Source organism: Apus apus, chromosome 3 (genome assembly GCF_020740795.1).
Source record: "Apus apus isolate bApuApu2 chromosome 3, bApuApu2.pri.cur, whole genome shotgun sequence".
NCBI lineage: Eukaryota > Metazoa > Chordata > Aves > Apodiformes > Apodidae > Apus > Apus apus.
This window is the reverse complement of record NC_067284.1, coordinates 42,144,487-42,163,148: the sequence shown is the minus strand read 5'-3', so window position 1 is coordinate 42,163,148 and position 18,662 is coordinate 42,144,487. Positions and strand designations below refer to the sequence as shown.

The window sequence follows — 18,662 nt, the reverse complement described above, 5'->3', positions numbered from 1 at the left end:
CAAGCTGGGGAAGCAAGGGAGCTGCTGAAGGAGACTGCACCTCTTGGTGCCCAGGATCAGGGGCTGGACTCTGTGAGCCAGGAAAGCCTTGCAAATTTGGTAATGGATAGCTGCTTAAATACCAGAGGAGAAGGCATTTCATGTGGCTTGGTCTCCTTCAGGATGCCAAAAGGAGAGACTTGAAAGAGAAATGGCTCCCAAAAGATGGCTTTACATCTTCTAGTACTTTAACAATGCCAGTCATATGCTGGAGGGTCTTTTCCTGGCCATAGCCCTTGCAGTACTTTTAGGAAGAACTTTCTCTTTTATTAGTCTCTGCTCAGGTGCTTGGAAATGGCAATTTCCATTCACAGAGTTTTCCTCAGGTTTACACGAGTCTGAGACAGTAGCTCGGAAGCTGGAGGACTTTGAATCCAAAGAAATCTGACTAACAGCAACACTGCCTGCGCTCTTGGAGGAATATGTGTAAATCATTTTGAGAAAGGCAGATTTGGTGTTTGTTTCTTGCTTGTAAATGATGATATAGCACTTCGGAAGAAAAGTGCAGCAGAGGATTCCATAATTGGATATTAAAACAACAATGATTTCCACTGCTGGCAGGTATTTGCCAAATGTAGTTGCATAGACGGGGATAAATACAATCCACGCTATAAAGTAGATTAACATGCCAAAGGTGATGAATTTGGCTTCATTGTAGTTCTCTGGTAACTTCCTACCTTTAAAGGCAAATATGAAGCAAATGAAAGCTAGGGCAGCAATATAGCCCAGCATAATTCCGAAAGCCACAATAGAGCCCTCATAGCACTCCAGAATTATTGCTCTTGGAATTGAGAAATTTTGCTTTACAAAAGGTGTCCTAAATATTAGCCAGAAGGTGCAAATGATAACTTGAACTCCAGTGCAGGTGACCACAATGGGAACAGGTTTATAGAGGCATTTCAGAAAATTCTGCAGCTTGGGATCAAAGCTGAAGGCTAGTAAAATTTTTAGTGACTTTATTAAAATACATGAAACGCAGAGTGTAAAACTTATGCCAAAGAGGGCTTGCCTAGTTTTACATTTGAATTCTGTGGGTTCATCTATGAAGAAGACAGTGCTTAAAAAAATTAAGAAGTGGCTGAAGAGAATAACATAGCAAACGGTGAGGCCTCCAGATGCCTTCACCACTGGTGTGTTCAAGTTTTTAGTAAATATCACACTAATTGACAAAACCAACACAACCCCAAAAGCAGAGAGGAGGAGGAGGAAAATAGCAAACCAGTCGGTCCAGGAGAGGAAATGGATTGTCTTTCTGTAGCATGTGGTGCTGTTGACTGGAGCCCAGTAGGTTTTGTTGTTACATCGGTAGCAGTAATCCATATCTGAAAGCAGGAAAAAGGAAGATAACTTAAAAACCTGAAGTAAATAAACTGCAAAGCGGATTATCGAGGCTTGAGATACAATAGGAATGTGGGAAGGGGTGCTAATGGGAATAACCAGGGCTGATTCCTTCCTAGTGTTGCCCTCGCCGTCCAGGTGGAGGAGCTTCAGGGCTTTGGTGGCAGCGGCGGCTGCGGTGGCTGTGGCAGGAGCAGCTGGCAGCAGGGGTTGCCTGCAGCCAGGAGCAGGGAGGGGACAAGGACCAGGGTCCTAAAACTGTCTCGGTCGCCGCTGACTGATGATACGTGACCTGGCCAGAGCTCTGGACAGGCAAACTTTAACGGAAACCTGAACAACCACCCTGGAGTAAATTGATTATCTTACAGAAATTGGAACTATGTCTCTTTTGTTTGCGTATTTTGACAAGAAAACCCCCAACATTCTCTTTGCAGACAGCTTTTGAAATACAACAACGAGAAAAAACATTGATTTAGATTATGCTTTGAAAGGTTACTTTTGCTTTAAAGTTCTTACCCTCTGATATGGAGAAATGTCACAATTATTTTATTAAAAATGATAAAATTTAATTTCCTTCTGCTCTCAGGATATCAGAAGTACATTGTACCCCACATTTCTTAATTCCAGCTCCCTCCTCTGTATCAAATTTTCTCCTTTAAAAATTTTTGCTTAAGCATATAAATGAACCAGTGGTAAAGTGCACATCTGGAGTACCATGATTTTCAAACTAGAAAATATTACTGTACAGTTATAAAAAAATTCACAGTACTCCCCGGTAAGACAAAAAATATGCTGGTAAACAAAATACATAACTATTGAGCTTCATCGACTCACGGAATAGTTAGGGTTGGAAGGGACCTTAAAGCTCAGCTAATTCCGAACCCCTCTGCATGGACTGGGACACCTTCTACTTGACCATATTGCTCAGGGCCCCATCCAACCTGACCTTGAACACCTCTGGGGAGGGGACATCCACAGCTTTTCTGAGCAATCTGTGCCAGTGTCTTACCACCCTCACCATTAAAACTGCCTTCCTTCATGGATTTAGTGTACTGCAGAAAGACAGGGAAGCAAGCCTCTGTTTTAATGAGAGTCAGTCTCACTGACAAATCACCAAGAATTTTCACCCTAACAAAGGATAATGCAAGTCAACTGGAAAATCAAATTGCTTTATGTTTGGTCTTCTAAAAAGCACTTAAACCAAGTTTTATAGGCTGAACATTCATATATGGAAAACTGAGCCTAAACAAATATTTTAATCCCATTCCCAAGTTATACCCCAGGTTGCCAAGGCACATTATACCTAAGCAAAACAATTGTATTGATGTCTGAGTAAATCTTTATTCAGATCACAATTCCTTACCTGTTTGATTGCTGTAATGGTTTTCTGGGCAGTAAACACATTCATAGCAGCATGTGTGTGGACTTTCTGTAACCTTTTTCATCTGTCCTGGCCTGCAGTGCTGGGAACATGTTGACTGAACCTTCTGCAGCGTGCACAGAGCAGAAAAAGAGAAGAATCAACTCAGACACAACTAATTACTAAGAAACATTAAAATAAACCTCCATTAATTCTGCAGTTTGCACTCTCTTTTTGTATCTAACATGTTTTAAGGGAATCTGAAGACGTTGCTGAAAAAGGCATTGTAGGCTCCATGTTCCTTGTATTTTCTCCACACGGTCATCAAGTGGCAGGATGGTCATTATCGACCTGATAGTTTTATTATGCCAATCAGTGGAATTATCTGTACCTTTAAAATCCAGATCAAAGTGTCTCGTCCACCTTTGAACCTGGAATTTATATTGCTGAGGATCAATTCCAAAGAAAGCCCACATGCATCTGATGGGGGATTTGAGTGGGCGGCTTCACAAGGGAGATCCTGAATCCCTACTTGGTTTTGAGAGCTGCTCGAGAGAGCACCTTGGCTCTGGGGAGACCACTGGGCTGGTGCTCTGCACTGCAGCTCCAATGTTCCTGCAGTTCAGCCCTGAGTCATCAGGGCCTTCTTTCAAGGGCTGAGCTCAGTTATTCCTTCCAAAGACAATTTTTTGTAAAATGGAGAAACAGTCCTGAGGGATACTGTTATTTCTTCTCACTCCACAATGGTGCTCACAAGGATGTTGAGACATTTCCTTGCCATCCTACACAGTGCCTCAAGGAGGAACAAGGTTTGAGATTTATGCTGTCATCAGCCTTTTCTATCAGCTCAGTCCACACACTGAGACTTAAATTCAGCTCACCTAGTAAGCAGCCTTGCCCCATCTCAAAAGAGAGAAATACTTGGCAGCACAGAGGTGCACAGTAAACCAAGACCTCCATCCACAAACAGAAAACAAATCATCCAGATGCAACTGTCCAGGGTCATCCAAGAGTCCTGTCTACACCAGTGCCAAGGCTCCAGGTGGTGCCACCTACCTCAGACTCCTGTAGTTGTGCTGACTACAGCTTTAAGAGAGCAAATAATTAACAAAACTTCTTTTATTTTATTTATTATATTTTTTACAGTAAAGCAAATAATGGAGAGAGAAGAAGACATATGAAACAAATTTCACATGTTATGTCAGAAAATAAAGTTACCTTTAAATCCAGAAATTCTTTTCTTTTCTCCTCATCCTCAAAGATAAAATCACCTTTGTCTGGGTCATATTCTGCCACAGTTGTGATTTCCATGTGTCCATCAATTTCTTTCCAAAGTAGTACGTTGTAACTGGTGCTCATATCTCCATTGGCATCAAACTTGATTTCTTTATCATCATCAACCACTATAACATTTTTTAGTTCTTCAAGAAGCTGAGCATAAATATAAGGAAAAATAACATACACCAATATCATGTCAAGGTAATTAACTCAACAGTTTAACATCTCTATGATAATACCAAGTTAAAAAGAAATTTTATTTTCTAGGAGTAAAAGAAATCTTAACATTAAAAAATATTTTAATAACTGCTTAATTTGATGTTTGACAAAACTATATATTCAGACAATCCTCTTGATGTTAAAAATTTATTAATAAAACCTCCATAATTTCTTAATTCAGTGCAATGTGCACAAATACTTTAGTATTACTTTCCAGCTTTGGAAATTTTTGTACGATGCTAGGAAATAAAATATTTTTGCTTGGAAGTACTAATGGCCTTTTGGAACTCTTCTTATTGCAAAGAATGACCATGAGGGATGCTCCTGTTGTTACTTTACTGTCACCAGAGTGAATCTGGGCAACATTTGCTTCCAGAGTAACCTCCTCTAGCATGTCATGAAATATCTAATATTGTTTTCAGCTGTGACTCTGACTGATACTCTACATTGCAAGGCAAGACTCAAAGCTGTTAAATGAATAATACATGCCAGTTTGCTCAGATGAAGTGATCAATGGCAATAAACAGCAAGGCCATATATGACAGATTGTCAGAAATATTCAAACAAGCATGCTTTGATAAGGCAACTGTCCAGTGTCATATTGCAACTCATGCTGTTCCACAGGGTGGAATTTCTCCCTCATCATAAAAAGCCAGATCAAAAAGCTCTTTGTGAATCTAGAAGAGGACAGGTTAAGGCACATATAACCCTCTCCCAGTTCATGAGGAGACCACAGAAGGGCTAACATTAACTACCAGGTTTCCTAACTGAAGGAAAGGTGTGGGAAACTGTTCTTTTCTTCCCCACATAAGTCTAAACAAATATTAAAAAATCTGTTTAAGCAGATATTTGAACTCTAATACATTTAGTTGGATGCTGCTTAAGGTTTATTAAAGGTTTTATCCCTTTGCAGGACTAATGCCTGTTTTGGCGAAGGGATTCATAACAAGAAAAACCTGGAGATCTTAGTAAAAGGCTGACATTAACCACCCCTTTGAAAACACACTCATATGGATCCATTTGTGATATTTGTAGCATTTAATGAACACACTAACAAGTATTTTTCTTGAACAGGCTTTGTTAAATGTATGTATTTAACATATCTGGCATATATAATGGCAATTTTTCAAGTACAATGTAGTTTTTTTGAGAGTTCATATACTCTCACTGTATCTCAACCAGTTCATGAAGAACTGAAGTGTACATGTAAACAATATTGCATTTGAATTGGATGGTGTGTGGGATTGAATAGGAATTTTTAAATTTTATACACTCAGGCTAGTAATTTAACCTTTCTCTTCTCTACTTTTCCAATTTCTCTAACAATATGGGAACTTCAGAGCTTTCTGAATATATCTTGAGCTTCAGACAGCAATATCTAATAATTAGCAACATTTTGATGTAACTGATGGCTATTTTTTGAAAGTCTGTAGCACCAATGACTGTCATTTCTTTCTATGTGGAGATTCGTGATACAGGTTAGTTGCATCCTAAGCTTTATAAATACACAAATCAATTTCCAGAGGGCTTAAATTTAGTATAAAGGAAATGTATTATGAAAATAGCACAAGAGGAATAACTATCTCTTTCCATTTTCTTAATGAGTTCTTAGCCTCTCAACAGTATTTTTAAGTTGAGTTGCTTGGGATATCATTTAATGATTATATAAATGGAGCTCCATAAAGTTGCATTCCCTGTAGAGCAGTCCTGAATTTGTCTCATTTGCATTTACCAATGCATGTAAGGATCTGATTGTTACTGGTTTTATTTTTTTCAAATCCCCTATCTTGGTTTGACCTGCCCTGACCTAGGATAAGAGGTCAGAGCAAGTCAGAGTGCTTCAGAAGTTGTTTGACTTTTAAATGAACTTTTGTTTAATCCTCCGAGTAAAAGTGTGTAAAAGTGAATACTCCTGAGCAGGTTCTTGGGTAAAAGGTCAGGTCAGGTTTACTTGTCTGATTTTTTCTTCTCTTTCCCACCCAGTAGAGTTGATAACAAGTACCTCACCCATCTTAAAAACTGTGTCTAATTTTCCTACCACTCACTTCAGTCCAAATCAGTATCAGACAGAAGAACAGTTTGCTGCATTTTGACTCTCAAGTAAAGATTCATTAAAGAGGAAAATACTTAAATTCAGACAAAACACAGACAATGGTCAGAAACAGGAAAACTGAAACTCTTTGGTGAATGCTCCTTTCCTGCAATAACCCCATGTCTCAAGGGCATTCATTGCTGTGGATTATAGTGGTTTACAACAGGACCAACCACTAGTAGCTGAACAGCTGATAAGTCAACTGTATGTGAAATGCAGTAATTGTTCTTTATCACCAGCAGAGCACAGCCATGGCTTACAACCAGGAGCTCCCATGTCTCCATAGGCCTAAAAAGGGAGGCAAAACTGGATTCTTGTTCTCAGCACTGCACCAGTTAAATGCTGCTGCTCTAGCACATCAGCTGTGATTTCAATTGGTGAAGAAGGGCAGGAACAGGAAGAAATTTAGGAAAAGGACCAAGCTTGCAAATTGAAAAGTGTGGGAGAAAAAATGAGATGAAAGTTTTGCAGAAAGAACGAGACCTGGAAGAATGAACATCATACCTCCCAGGGAGTGAAGGCAGAGGGATCCTTGCAGTTTCTGTCTTTGCATTGCCCTTTAATGGCATGAGCAATGGCATAGACTGCAAGTATCGTGCTATGGATAAACCCTGGTTCAATGTTAGCATTCAAAAAATCGTCTCTCCAGAGCTGATGGTTATTTTCAACGTTTTGCAATAAATCATCTTGGGACTGGTTTGAAATGCACGTTTGAAAATCGTGGTACTCCAGATGTGCGCAGACTGACAAAAGCATAATATATTCATGTAAAAACTTGTTGTTGTCAGTGGGCTTTTCACGAAGGTTTCTAAGAAAGTCTTGGAATGTGGAGAAGTCTCCGCTTTTAAATCCAAATCCCACAATGGTCCCCAGCTGTCTGATATTTGGAATTGTACTGATTTTGACTGCAGCTGACCAATTATCACTTGCAATCCAGATTTTATTTACATTCTTCTCAATTGCCTTCTGAAATAGTTTGAGCACGTGGAACTGTCTCATAAAGACAACAATAACATTTACTCTGGTTTCCTTGACAATCTTCTCAATGGCATGATCAACTTTAGTGTGAAAGGTGTTGTCAGAGAGATAGGCAGGCAGCATTTCCTTAAAAGCTATGCAAACATTGTTTGCCATGGCCTGGACTCCAAAGCTCTCCAGAGCAAAGCGCCCATTGTCATCATCGGTGGCTATTACTCCAATCCAGTTCCATCCAGACTCAGAGATCAAGTGGGCCATTGCTCTTGTCTGATGGAAATCACTGGGGATAGTCCTGAAGAAAGAAGGAAACCGGATTTTGTCACTGAGGATTTCAGCTGATGACACAGGACTGACCTAGGAAGAGCGAACAATTTAGTTACAGAAGTGGTCTCCTGCAGAAGATGCCAAGAGATCCCAAACTGCCACAATTGCTCTTTCATCAAGCCTAATCGAACACTTCCTCCTCCTGTGACTGAACATCAGCAGGTGGAGCCAAATGGGGCAAGTTCCCTCACCCTGCTATTTGGAAGCAGAGTCATGCCCAGTACCGCTTCCTCTGTTTTCATCTTCGTGAACAGAATTACTTTGGTAAAGGCAGGGAAGAAAACCTTTAAAAATTGATACAGCAATCATACTGGTATAAGATTTTTGTGTTTTCTGTTTCTGTTCAGATACCATCAACATTCTCTTCAAAACAGTATTTAAAACATTTGAAGCATTGAGTCTTTTTTGAGTTATTATTCAAATTTATAGTGTCCTTACATTTTGCAATATTTTTCTATCAGTGAGTAGGTTAGTATGGTTCACTCATATATATTTTTTCTCTCCAAGATGTAATTAATTTATTTTAAAGATTCCTTAAGTCTGTTAGGAGCATTTCCCAGAAAAGCTAACAGTAACCAGTACTACAGAATGCTATGATTCCATCATAGAAAAGATTTATTACCTTTTCCTTGTGAATACAGCTAGAAAAAGGTGAATGGAACATAATTATCTAAATCTCTTTAGTTTTAATCCTTTTCTATTCGATTGTAGGAGGTTTTTTTCCTACACTTATATTTCATACATTACTTGAAAATTCTTAAAACAATACGTCTAAGCTTTCTGAAAACAGATTCACCAGTCTGGAGGGATGCAAGATGTTACTGACGTCAGAAGATTACAGAGGAGAAAAACGTGCTGGGTCACCTTTTCCATGTCTACATCCCAATCACTTGCCTTTTGAGTATGGTCAAGTGTGGCATTTAATTTTCATACTTACTATCGTTCCTGTGGTGGAGCTGGAGGTTGTAACTACTTCCTACCATTGTAGAGAAGATTCAGTTAGAAGTCATGTTTAGTTCCGATTTTATGTCTTTTCCACATGTTTAGCTACTATACTGCTACTTTGCAGGAGGTAATTTCTGGCAAATTACCAGACACAAGGTGCAAGATAGGATGGTGTGGAAGGGGTTCTCCTTTTTTTCTTGTTGCTCCTGGCCTTGACCCAAACTCTTTTACAATGGTGAAAGTAGAAACATAAGCAGCAACCTAAGTGCAAGTGTGCGACTGTTCTAGTCCTAGAGAGGTCAGAAGCAGAGAAGAATGATTTGGGAAGGACCAGTGTGGATCTATAAAGATGTATTCCCTCTTTTCTACTGTAGTAGAGTAACAGGAACAAAACTTTATTTTAGAGAAATATTCCCCACTTCCCTGCCCATAGTTGTAACAGACTCCAAAATCTAATCTCTCTCAGGCAGGAGAGAATTTTCAAATTTCTGCCCAAACTTTTTTTGCCTTTTTTTTTTCCCCCTTAAGTTTGAGATGCTTATTCTCGTATTCACCACTAGATGTGGCAAGCATAACTTTGTTGCCTAAACAAAGTCTTTGAGTGTCATCCAAGGATCCAAGGTACACTGGAGTATCTGGCACAGCCATGCAGGACTGACTAACAGCACTCCTAGGCTGACAAGAGCCCCGCACCATCCTGAAGCAGCACTCAGAAGCATGTGCCTTGGGCATAGAGAATCATAGAATCATAGAATCATTTAGGTTGGAAAAGACCTTTAAGATCAACTTCAACCATGAACACAACACTGCCATGTCCAACACTAAACCATATCCCTAAGCACCCCATCTACACATCTTTTAACTACCTCCACAGATGGTGACTTGACCACTTCCCTGGGCAGCCTGTTCCAGTGTTTGATAAACCTTTCCTTAAGTATATTCTTCCTACTATTCAATGTGAACCTCCCCTGGTGCAGCTTGAGGCCATTTCCTCTTGTTCTATCACTTGTAACTTTGGAGAAGAGGCCAATGTTCACCTTGCTACAACCTCCTTTCAGGTGGTTGTAGAGAGCAGTAAGGTTTCCTCGCCTCAGCCTCCTTTTCACCAGGCTGAACAACCCTAGTTCCCTCTGCTGCTCCTCATGAGACTTGTTCTCCAGACCCTTCACTAGCTTCATTGTCCTTCTCTGGATGTGCTGCAGCACCTCAATGCCTTTCTTGTAGTGAGGAGCCCAGAACTAAACGCAGTTTAGTAGCCTCATCAGTGCTGAATACAGGGGGAAAGGAAGGGATATAAAATATCCCTTAATGCCTTTGTTTAGGCAAGTGAATCTAGTCCTCTGTTTGGAGTTGAGTAACACCCCTCCTGATGTTCTTAGGTTGAGACAAATCCTGCCCTGCAAGCATACATGTGGCTTTCAAGTCCCCACCATCAGAGCTGTATCTGTGTTCTAAGCACGATAAAATGAAGTAATTCCCTCAAACCTACCTGTGGGATCAGCTGCAAAGCCAACAGCCTTGAAACTGCCATGGACACCTCCGAGTAGCTGGCTCCAATGACTGCCTTGATTCTTGGGATATAGTCTGAGTAGTTACACTTGAACTCTACAACATCCTCAGAAGAATTGAATTTAGACAGAAACCTCAGAGCAGATGCCATGGCTTTTGTGACTTCTGCACATGTGTCATAAATTTCGTAGCCCAGAGTAACTCCAGATAGCAGGGTTGAATTGTTGATTGTTTCAATAGCATGTATCATTGCGAGTGTCTGAAGAAAAATTTGAATTTCAAAGCTGTCAGGAAACACAGAAGTTCTATTTTAGAAAAAATGATAGCTGGGAACAAGGCCAAAGCAAAGTCTGTTTTGAGCATATCCCTTAGAACTTGAAAAGAAATAATGGCTAGTATGTTTGGAGTGATTTGCATGGGGTTTACTGTAAAAAAAAGATTAGAAATGATATTTTTTTGTCCCATCTAAGTGGTACATTAAGCCAAATAAAGACAAAATCTAAAACATACGTGATTAAAAATGTTTTCATGAAAAAAAACAAGTACTAAACCCCAAATTTTCATGTTACAAGAAAAATTGCAAGGGATAGCTTCAGGAAGCATCTGTCAAAGCTAGTGGGCTGTTTCAATTTACTCATTCTGCCCAATAAACTTTTAAAACATATATTTATTGTCACCATAAACATGAAGCAGAGAAACGAAAGGACTACATGTTTCAGAATAAAAGCAAATATTTCAGAGGCTGAATCTTCTAGCGCTTGCATTGACATTCCTAAAATCCTCTCTAAGCCTGATGAAGTCCATACAGCTATTCCCATTACCTCCAGTGGATATTGTAACAGACCCTTAACCAGAACTGCAATGTACCCAACCCTCCTCTCAGGCAAGCTTCTCTAAATTTTACAGATCTTGCAAACTAAATTAAACTTCAGATGGGTCTGAGATAATTTATGACTCCATAGAAAAATAATGGAAGAATAACAAAAATAGCAGTGTCATCATAATTTTGAAATAAATCCAGATGGATACCTTTATGTCCAGCTGATTATTAGAATCAGGTATGGGATTAAGTTGCATGTAAAATTCAGATAAAATTTGGGCGTTTACACCTGTATTAAAATTAAACAAAAGGCATATTTGTAATTCTTGGGCTTGGGAAAGCACTAGTATGTAGTTAAAAGAAAGTTCTTCACCAGGTTTCCTTTGCACCATTTCCAGAAATATTGATGTTTCAAGCACAGTAGTATTTGGAACCAACCACATAAATATTTGGACATGTAGTCTGAGCTTAAACACATACATGACATGGTTTCTATATAGGTTATCCTGTAACATAATGACATAATTATAATACAAATTGTGCTAACTACAGTAATTATAATAATAATTACAGACCGCAAGGTCAGCAAGGTACAATCACACATTAAACTGATCTGCCCTGTGAGGTGGGAAGAATTTGCCTGTGTTCAAATCATTTAGATTCAACTTCATATCAAATAATGAACAAATGCATGGCAAAGAACTTCAGACTTATAACAACAAATTAGTGTTTACATGGAAATTAAATAATTGTTCAGCACAAACCCCAGAGCTATTTGTTTATATGTAAAGACTGACATAGGATCAAATATTCATTTCCTTCCTCAGACAGCCACGTATATTTTACTGTAACTTTGCCATACTTTGTCATTCTGTATTATGTTATGCAGAATTATTGTGATGGTCTTTTTAAAGACCAGAGAAATGCAAGTGAAATAGATTTTGCTGGTCTTAATATGAGAAGTACACGCTCAGTGTCAGCCATCTCTTCTTTGCTATTTATGTAGTTTCCAGTATTACTCACCCAGCACAGTTCTGAATTACTGGCATGATGGGATGTTCTTCTGAACGCAGCATTTCACTATGAACTGCAAACAAGCCTCCAAGAACAATGTCCCCTGGAGAACTGGCACCCACAAAGTCATGAGTATTCTGGCAAGAGAAAGCGATATCAGTGCCGATCACAAAGCAGGGGATCAGAAAGCAAAGGAATGCCATGTTTCTATTTCACTTGCTCACTACCAGCTTTAAGTCAATTAAGTGAGCTGTAGAGCCAACCAGGGCTCCTATGTCATCTATAAACAGCAGCAAAGGAGAAGGGCTGCACTCAAAAGTTAGTCACACCTCACAAGGTGCTTGTATTTGCTTCACTGGCTGAGGCTATTTTATCAAAGGTACTAAAGCAATGCTGTCACATGTAATGTGAGGGCGTAGGGGTGTGAGAGTGAAAAGGGAGAAGATAGGTGAGTTTAAAAGGAAATTTTAGACATAAAATCTGCCCTGCTGTGTTCAACGTTTATTAGACCTTATCTGAAACACAAAGCAAATATTTTTGGTATAAATTTGGGCTTGTCTTGAATACCTTCCAACTGAGTACAGGGTGAGAAGAAGCAATAGTAATATGGTAGTGACATTGCTGCAACCATATTTTAAGGATCTGGTCCAGAGTACTGAAAAAAGACCTCGTTGCCACAGTATGCTTTGGGTTAGACTCTGGTCCAAAAAGCCCACCCAAAAACTACCAAAAGACTGCTTTTCTTTCAAATGTTTTCTTATAATTTTAAAAACCTTTTTATAAAACTGGTTTGGATAAGCTATATTCATGGTTCTGATGCACATACAGTGCTTAGGGACCTCAGTGGGCTTTGGATCAGGTTCTGTACTTGCAAGCCAGGCCATGCCTGCTGCTGGTTAATCTAAAGAACACAGAACAGTGAGAAAACATAATACTGGTCCTAGATTTTTTGGCAGAGGGCAAGCAGGCTCTCTTCTGCCTTTGACTGAGGAGAGCAGCACACCAGCAGCAGCTCCTGGCCTATAGGAACACCAGGCAGCAGCTGGTTTTGGTGTCGCCATTCCTCTTGGATTCCCAGAAATTGGATGCTGCACCAGAAGGGAAGTGGGGAAAAGAGAAGCAGGGGCTGGACTTCAGATTTCATACGCTCTAACCACAAACACCAAAGCAAACTTCTTTACGATAGAAATACGAGTGATGCTACTAAGCAATACCAATTTACATAAGAGACACAGATTTGGCAACGATCCCTTTCTGTCCTTGACATTGGCTTGTTTCTCCATTTTCTTGTAATGGATTCTTCAGATTTTACTTCTTTTGGTAGCATGCCAAAAATATCTCAGAAGAATGGGGTCAGTCATACTGTTTAGCGTGTATGATCATACTATAAAAAAAAAAAGCTGAGTTTTACACAGAAAAATCAATTTAAGATTTTTTTTCTGGCAAGCAAAAAAGAGAAACAGGATATCTGTTACAAATTTTTTTCTGATAAGCATAATCCATACCATAAAATAATTTGAATTATTATATTTTGCTTTTTTTGCTTACTAGTCTTTTCATAGTGTGTGTATCCTTTTACAACAGAGATATTTCTTGCAGATGCAAATGCAACAGACATATTTGCAAATGGAAATGTTAATCCCCAGTTAAGTCACCATTCAGACTTTCCTTTATTATAATACAACTGCTTGTGTTGCTTTCATTTGCCTTCTTTCTTTCCCTGCAGCATTCTCACTGATGGGTCAGGGGATACAGTAAACAGCTGCCTGCATTTTCTTCAATGTAACTGATCAAATGCATTTATGGGCAGATGATGATACCAGTTTATTCTGCTTCTGTACTGGCTGGCAAAAATTTCAGTTATTCCAAAGGGTCTCCTCTTATGGCAGTGTAAGGGTAGTTAGATTCTGGCCCTGAGTTATAAGACATTCACTTGCAAATATTCAAGTTCTCATTCCTTTCCATCCAGGTAATGTGCCCTAAAGCCTGGCTCCATATACTCTGGTGCTTCCTTTTCCCTGACTTTGCACACAGTTTTCTGTATAAACCAGGTGTATATTTTATGCAGCTAAAGCATAAGATTTGAGCTAGTTATTTCCTCAAGCAAGCCACAAGAAATATTTAGCCATATGTCTCTAGGAGAAAATATAACTTTTAAGGACGTAACACTAAGTATTGCATTAGGGACTCAATGGAAACACAGTACTGATAATTCAAAACTTCAAATTTACTCTAATTTGTTATTGCAACCAGAAAAGAAACTACTCTTGCCAGTGTCTAAAAAAGCTGTTAATTTCTACAGAAAAGCATTTTACCTACAAACAAAAATCCTTACTTGGTCACTCTGGAAAGTGGAAGTTGACAAAATAAACATCACACATAATTGGTGCATAATTTAATGTTATTTATAAAAACATCACAAAACGAGGTGTGCTTCAAACTCAACTACATTGAGTTTACATCACAGTGTAGAGTATTTTCAAAGGCAAGGGTTTTTATTGTTATTGTTTGTTTTCAAGACCTATATCTCATAATTACCACTAGTGATGAGAAAAAAATAGATATTCTTACTGTTATTCAAAAGACTGGGATAAGCCCACCTCACTAAGACAGGACCTACCCTGGTACAAGGGAGATTGTCCTGTTGGTAGAACTCAGCAGCATTAAGATAAAATCCCATAATTTGCAGGGAATCTGATGCTTATGTAACGGGGGAGCCTCAAAGAAAGCAAGATGAGCCAAAATTTTGAACTGAGTGGTTTGTTCCCAGTTCTGACACTGATTTATTGTGCCTGATCTGCACAGACTTCTGCCATGACTTCCAAACCCTAGTCAGGTGTTCACTGCCAAGCTTCTGAAAGGCTTCATCTCTACCTCAAATTAAGTCATGCTAAAATGCTTTGAAACTCTACACCTAACCTTCTTCTGATTAATATTGCATCTGTGAAACAGAGAACACTATTGCCTTTCCATTCAGATGATAAACTTTGTAGAATAACGTCGGTCCTTCACTTATGGTGACTGTCCCAGATTATATAAGGGCATTTTGATAAGAGTATTAAATAATATAATAACCAGGCAAGAGAAAAAAAGCTAAACTAAGCCAAGTTAGCATGTAAATCAGTGCTGCAATAAAGGAACACACCTTGTATGTGGTGTCTATTTAAAAAATATTACTTTTCACAGAACTCTAATTCAGCCTGGTAGCCATGTAAGTGTTGTGATTGCAGAAGCCTTACCCCACCAAGGAGCTGTTGAGTAGAAATGTCTGTCTGCTGCCATCTCCCTTCTTCTTGAGAGCTGATACAGTATCCCATTGCTTTGGCCAGCAAGACACCTCTTGGTGTGCCTTTTTTCTGGGGGCAGTAAGCAGAATGCTTGGAAGGCTATGAGGCAGCCCAGATGCTTCTTCATGGTCTTACTGAAGTCCCTGGGAGATGCTGTGCCTCACAACAAAGGCTAAAAGGCCAGCTGAATGCTAATCTACTGAAAAGACAACCAGAGCATCAAAGTGTGAAGCTCAGTATATATTGGTCATGAGCAGAATCTGGGAACACTTCAAAAACCAGAAATACCAAGGAAAACAGATGTAGAACTGGTCTCTAAAATCAACACTGAAAAACTCTGCACAATTGGAAAAAAGCATTGTTTCCTGCAGAGAAGCCATTACAAATGAGATTGTTAAGACATTCCTGGCTAGGATAAGAAGGAGTTGTCCCCTATGAAATAATGAAATTTTCCATGCAATCAGTTTATGGAGCCATTTCATTTCAATATGATAGACTATGTCCATACTAATAAAGACAGTAGATAGTGCTGAGCTGAAAACATTAAGAAGAGCAAATGTTGGGTAGGATTGCTAGCTTTCTAGACCAATAGAACCATTGTGGATTACTGAGTTGCTTTTAAGGAAGTTTAAAAAATGGAGCAAAATAAAAGAAGCAGATGTTGCATTACTTAATTTTAATTATATTTAAGAAAACTCTTCTATTCATTGGGACCCTACATAACTTTATATTAAATATTTAATATTAAAATTAAATAATGGGAAGGACAAGGCCCATCATTTTGATTTGTGGTCTGTTATTAAAAAACCTTTAAAATTAAAAACACATCAACAGTGAAATGGAATTTGGATAAAAGCCAAGCGGACACATTAATTCCCAAGAAACAAACAAACTCAATTTTCAAGTTCATTGGGTTTGTCCTCCAGTGAGTGTCAGCTGAGCTGCACGATGGGGAGGACGAGTCTTATTTTTCTCTATCAGGTCACAAGATTATAATGTGCCTCCTGATGTACTCTGAAAGTTGATTTTTCCCTAATGCAAGTGGCCTAGTTGGAGTAATTTTGGTGGAAAACTGAGATGCTGGAATATCTGCCTAGAGGAGGGCTGTTCACAGTGTCTTCAGCCTCTGACCCAGACTGTCAGGGCATTGGACACAGAGAAAGATAATTTGGGATTGGACTAGATGATCTCCAGAAGTCCCTTCCAACCTCAAATATTGTGTGATTCTGTGATAATGCCACTTGCAGTACTGTTTTGGGTCACGGGCTGGCAGGTGTTCACAGGTGCTGAACTGTAGAAGAGCTTAGCAGGGTCTGTGGCTCCTCTCAGGACAGTCTACTGTAGGCAGCCCTGGGCTCAGCCAGCTGGCCTTGGAAGACTTTTTTTGAGAATCTAAGTCTCCTTATGTTCATACAAGGGGTAAGCAGGTAGGAGTTCCTTATTCAGCTGTAAGGAGCTCTGTGGACAAGGACCAAGATTCCTGAAGCTACATAGGCTTTACTCTTTAGTTAACTCAGTTCAGGTTTGATGCTAAAACACATTTAAATCTTACTCTAAAACTTTTTGGACCCTAGAACTTCAGCTCTCAACCCATTTTTTCTTTTTTCTTTTTCTTGAGAATTGATTGAAGGTTGTCACTGTCAGCCTTATTCTGGACTTTTTTATTTATTTTGGTTTTCATTTGAGATCTTAAAAGATCTCAGCTCACTTTACAAGGTTTAACTGATTGTGTTATAAAAGTAAACTGCAAAGAGAGTACCAGCAGAACAGGTGACACTCATAAAAATTCCTTTCAGATAAGGAAAAGAACCCCAAACAGTAAATCTGCAGGAGTTATTCTGGAGACTGACTTCAATTTTCAGTGTTAAAAACTGAGGGGGGGTGGGGGGAGGAAAGACTGAGGAAAAAAAAAAAGTGTCAAAATTAAAATATTTTGGAATATTTCCTGCTAAAAGGTTCACTCTTGTAGAATAACGTATTTCCTACAGCATGCTGTGCACTGTTGATCAAGGAGAGCTCACACACACACAAAGTATTAATAGCTTTGGCTAATAAGAAAATAGGAAACAAGACCTTGTTTTAAGTAATTGCTGCTCCCTGACAAGAAATGTTCTTTGAAGAATCCACAAGAATGGATAAAATCTTTAATCTGCAGTTACTTCCCCAATCATGCTGCTTATCCACAGCTTTCTGAAATACAGCAAAAAGTAGTACACAAATTAATGACTGATCTTCAGCTTGCTATTAATTCTCTTTGCAATCACCCAGCCTTTAAAGCTGAGAGTGGTAGAACAATTAGCATTACCTTCATTAGCTGGAAAAAGAAACAAGTTATGTCAGCAGCTACCCAAAAGATTATGGGAACTGACTAGAATCAATGAAAGACAGAAGAAAAAGGCATTATATGTGTGAAATTTTCAGCTTTTTATTTTACATCTCTCCAAAGTAGATTTTCAGGCATTCAATCACCTGCAATTTTCGGGTATTCCCCTTGTGACCTGTGTTGATTAAATGGTTATTCCCACACTGCAAGACAGAAGTTGCATTTTTTCATAGAAAAGCAAGGGAGTTTTACTTGAAAAAGAAAAGTTAGCATTCTACTAGAGGTATATTTAAATATCTGTATTTATAAAAGGTTACCTCCTTTACCAGTGTTTTCTGTTAGATGCGTGTACATAAAAATCTGAAAAGATATGCATAAAAACTTGTACTATAAGTAGGTCTATAGCTTGCTCTTCCTTCAATAGCAAAAGAGTTCTATGTCAACTTTACAATCTAGAGGGGCAGGAAGAAAAAGAATTTCAGGAGTCTGAGGCCAGTGTTTTCCCATCTGTTTTGTTATTTTTTAAAATCAGGATGGTTTACTTCTTCTCACACATTGACTTGTTTATGCAGATTCCCATTGCTTACTGAGGAAACTGTTTTTGTTTTATCCCTAGCGATAAGAAAAATGGTATTTGTGAGGCACTTCAGAAAATCAAAACAATCTTCAAAACAGTCTTGATTTTAAGGAAACTTCAGCTGAGTTTTCATGATCAATGGCTGTCAAAGTTGTACTATGAACTAAGAATAACTTTAATATCCAAACTCCTTAAAATCCTTCATCAACCTCAAATACACTGAAATGCAGATACTACTTTTTCTAAAAACACAGAATAAATGTTCTTTTTTATATGGATGTGGAATTATTTAACATACATTTGTCTAAGAAGCTGCAGGTGGACAGCAGATTCTTAGACTCATAGAATCATAGAATCATTAAGGTTGGAAGGGACCTTAAAGATCATCAGGTTCCAACCCCCCTGCCATGAGCAGGGAACCCTACCACTAGATGAGGTTGCACAAAACCTTGTCCAACCTGGCCTTAAAAACGTCCAGGGATGGGGCATCAACAACCTCCCTGGGCAACCCATTCCAGTTCCTCACCACCCTTATAGTGAAGAATTTCTTCCTAATATC

At 38.9% G+C, this 18,662-nt stretch overlaps 1 protein-coding gene across 1 annotated transcript; it reads right to left on the bottom strand.

Annotated features, from left to right (window-relative positions):
* Nucleotides 1-240: 240 nt before the first annotated feature.
* On the bottom strand, nt 241-12,119 carry GPRC6A (G protein-coupled receptor class C group 6 member A). The gene is made up of 6 exons (XM_051614927.1): nt 11,926-12,119; nt 10,063-10,366; nt 6,831-7,658; nt 3,956-4,168; nt 2,741-2,864; nt 241-1,361 (listed from the first exon to the last, which is right to left on the bottom strand). The coding sequence occupies exons 1-6, from the start codon at nt 12,117-12,119 to the stop codon at nt 241-243; spliced, it is 2,784 nt and encodes a 927-aa protein (XP_051470887.1).
* Nucleotides 12,120-18,662: the final 6,543 nt, after the last annotated feature.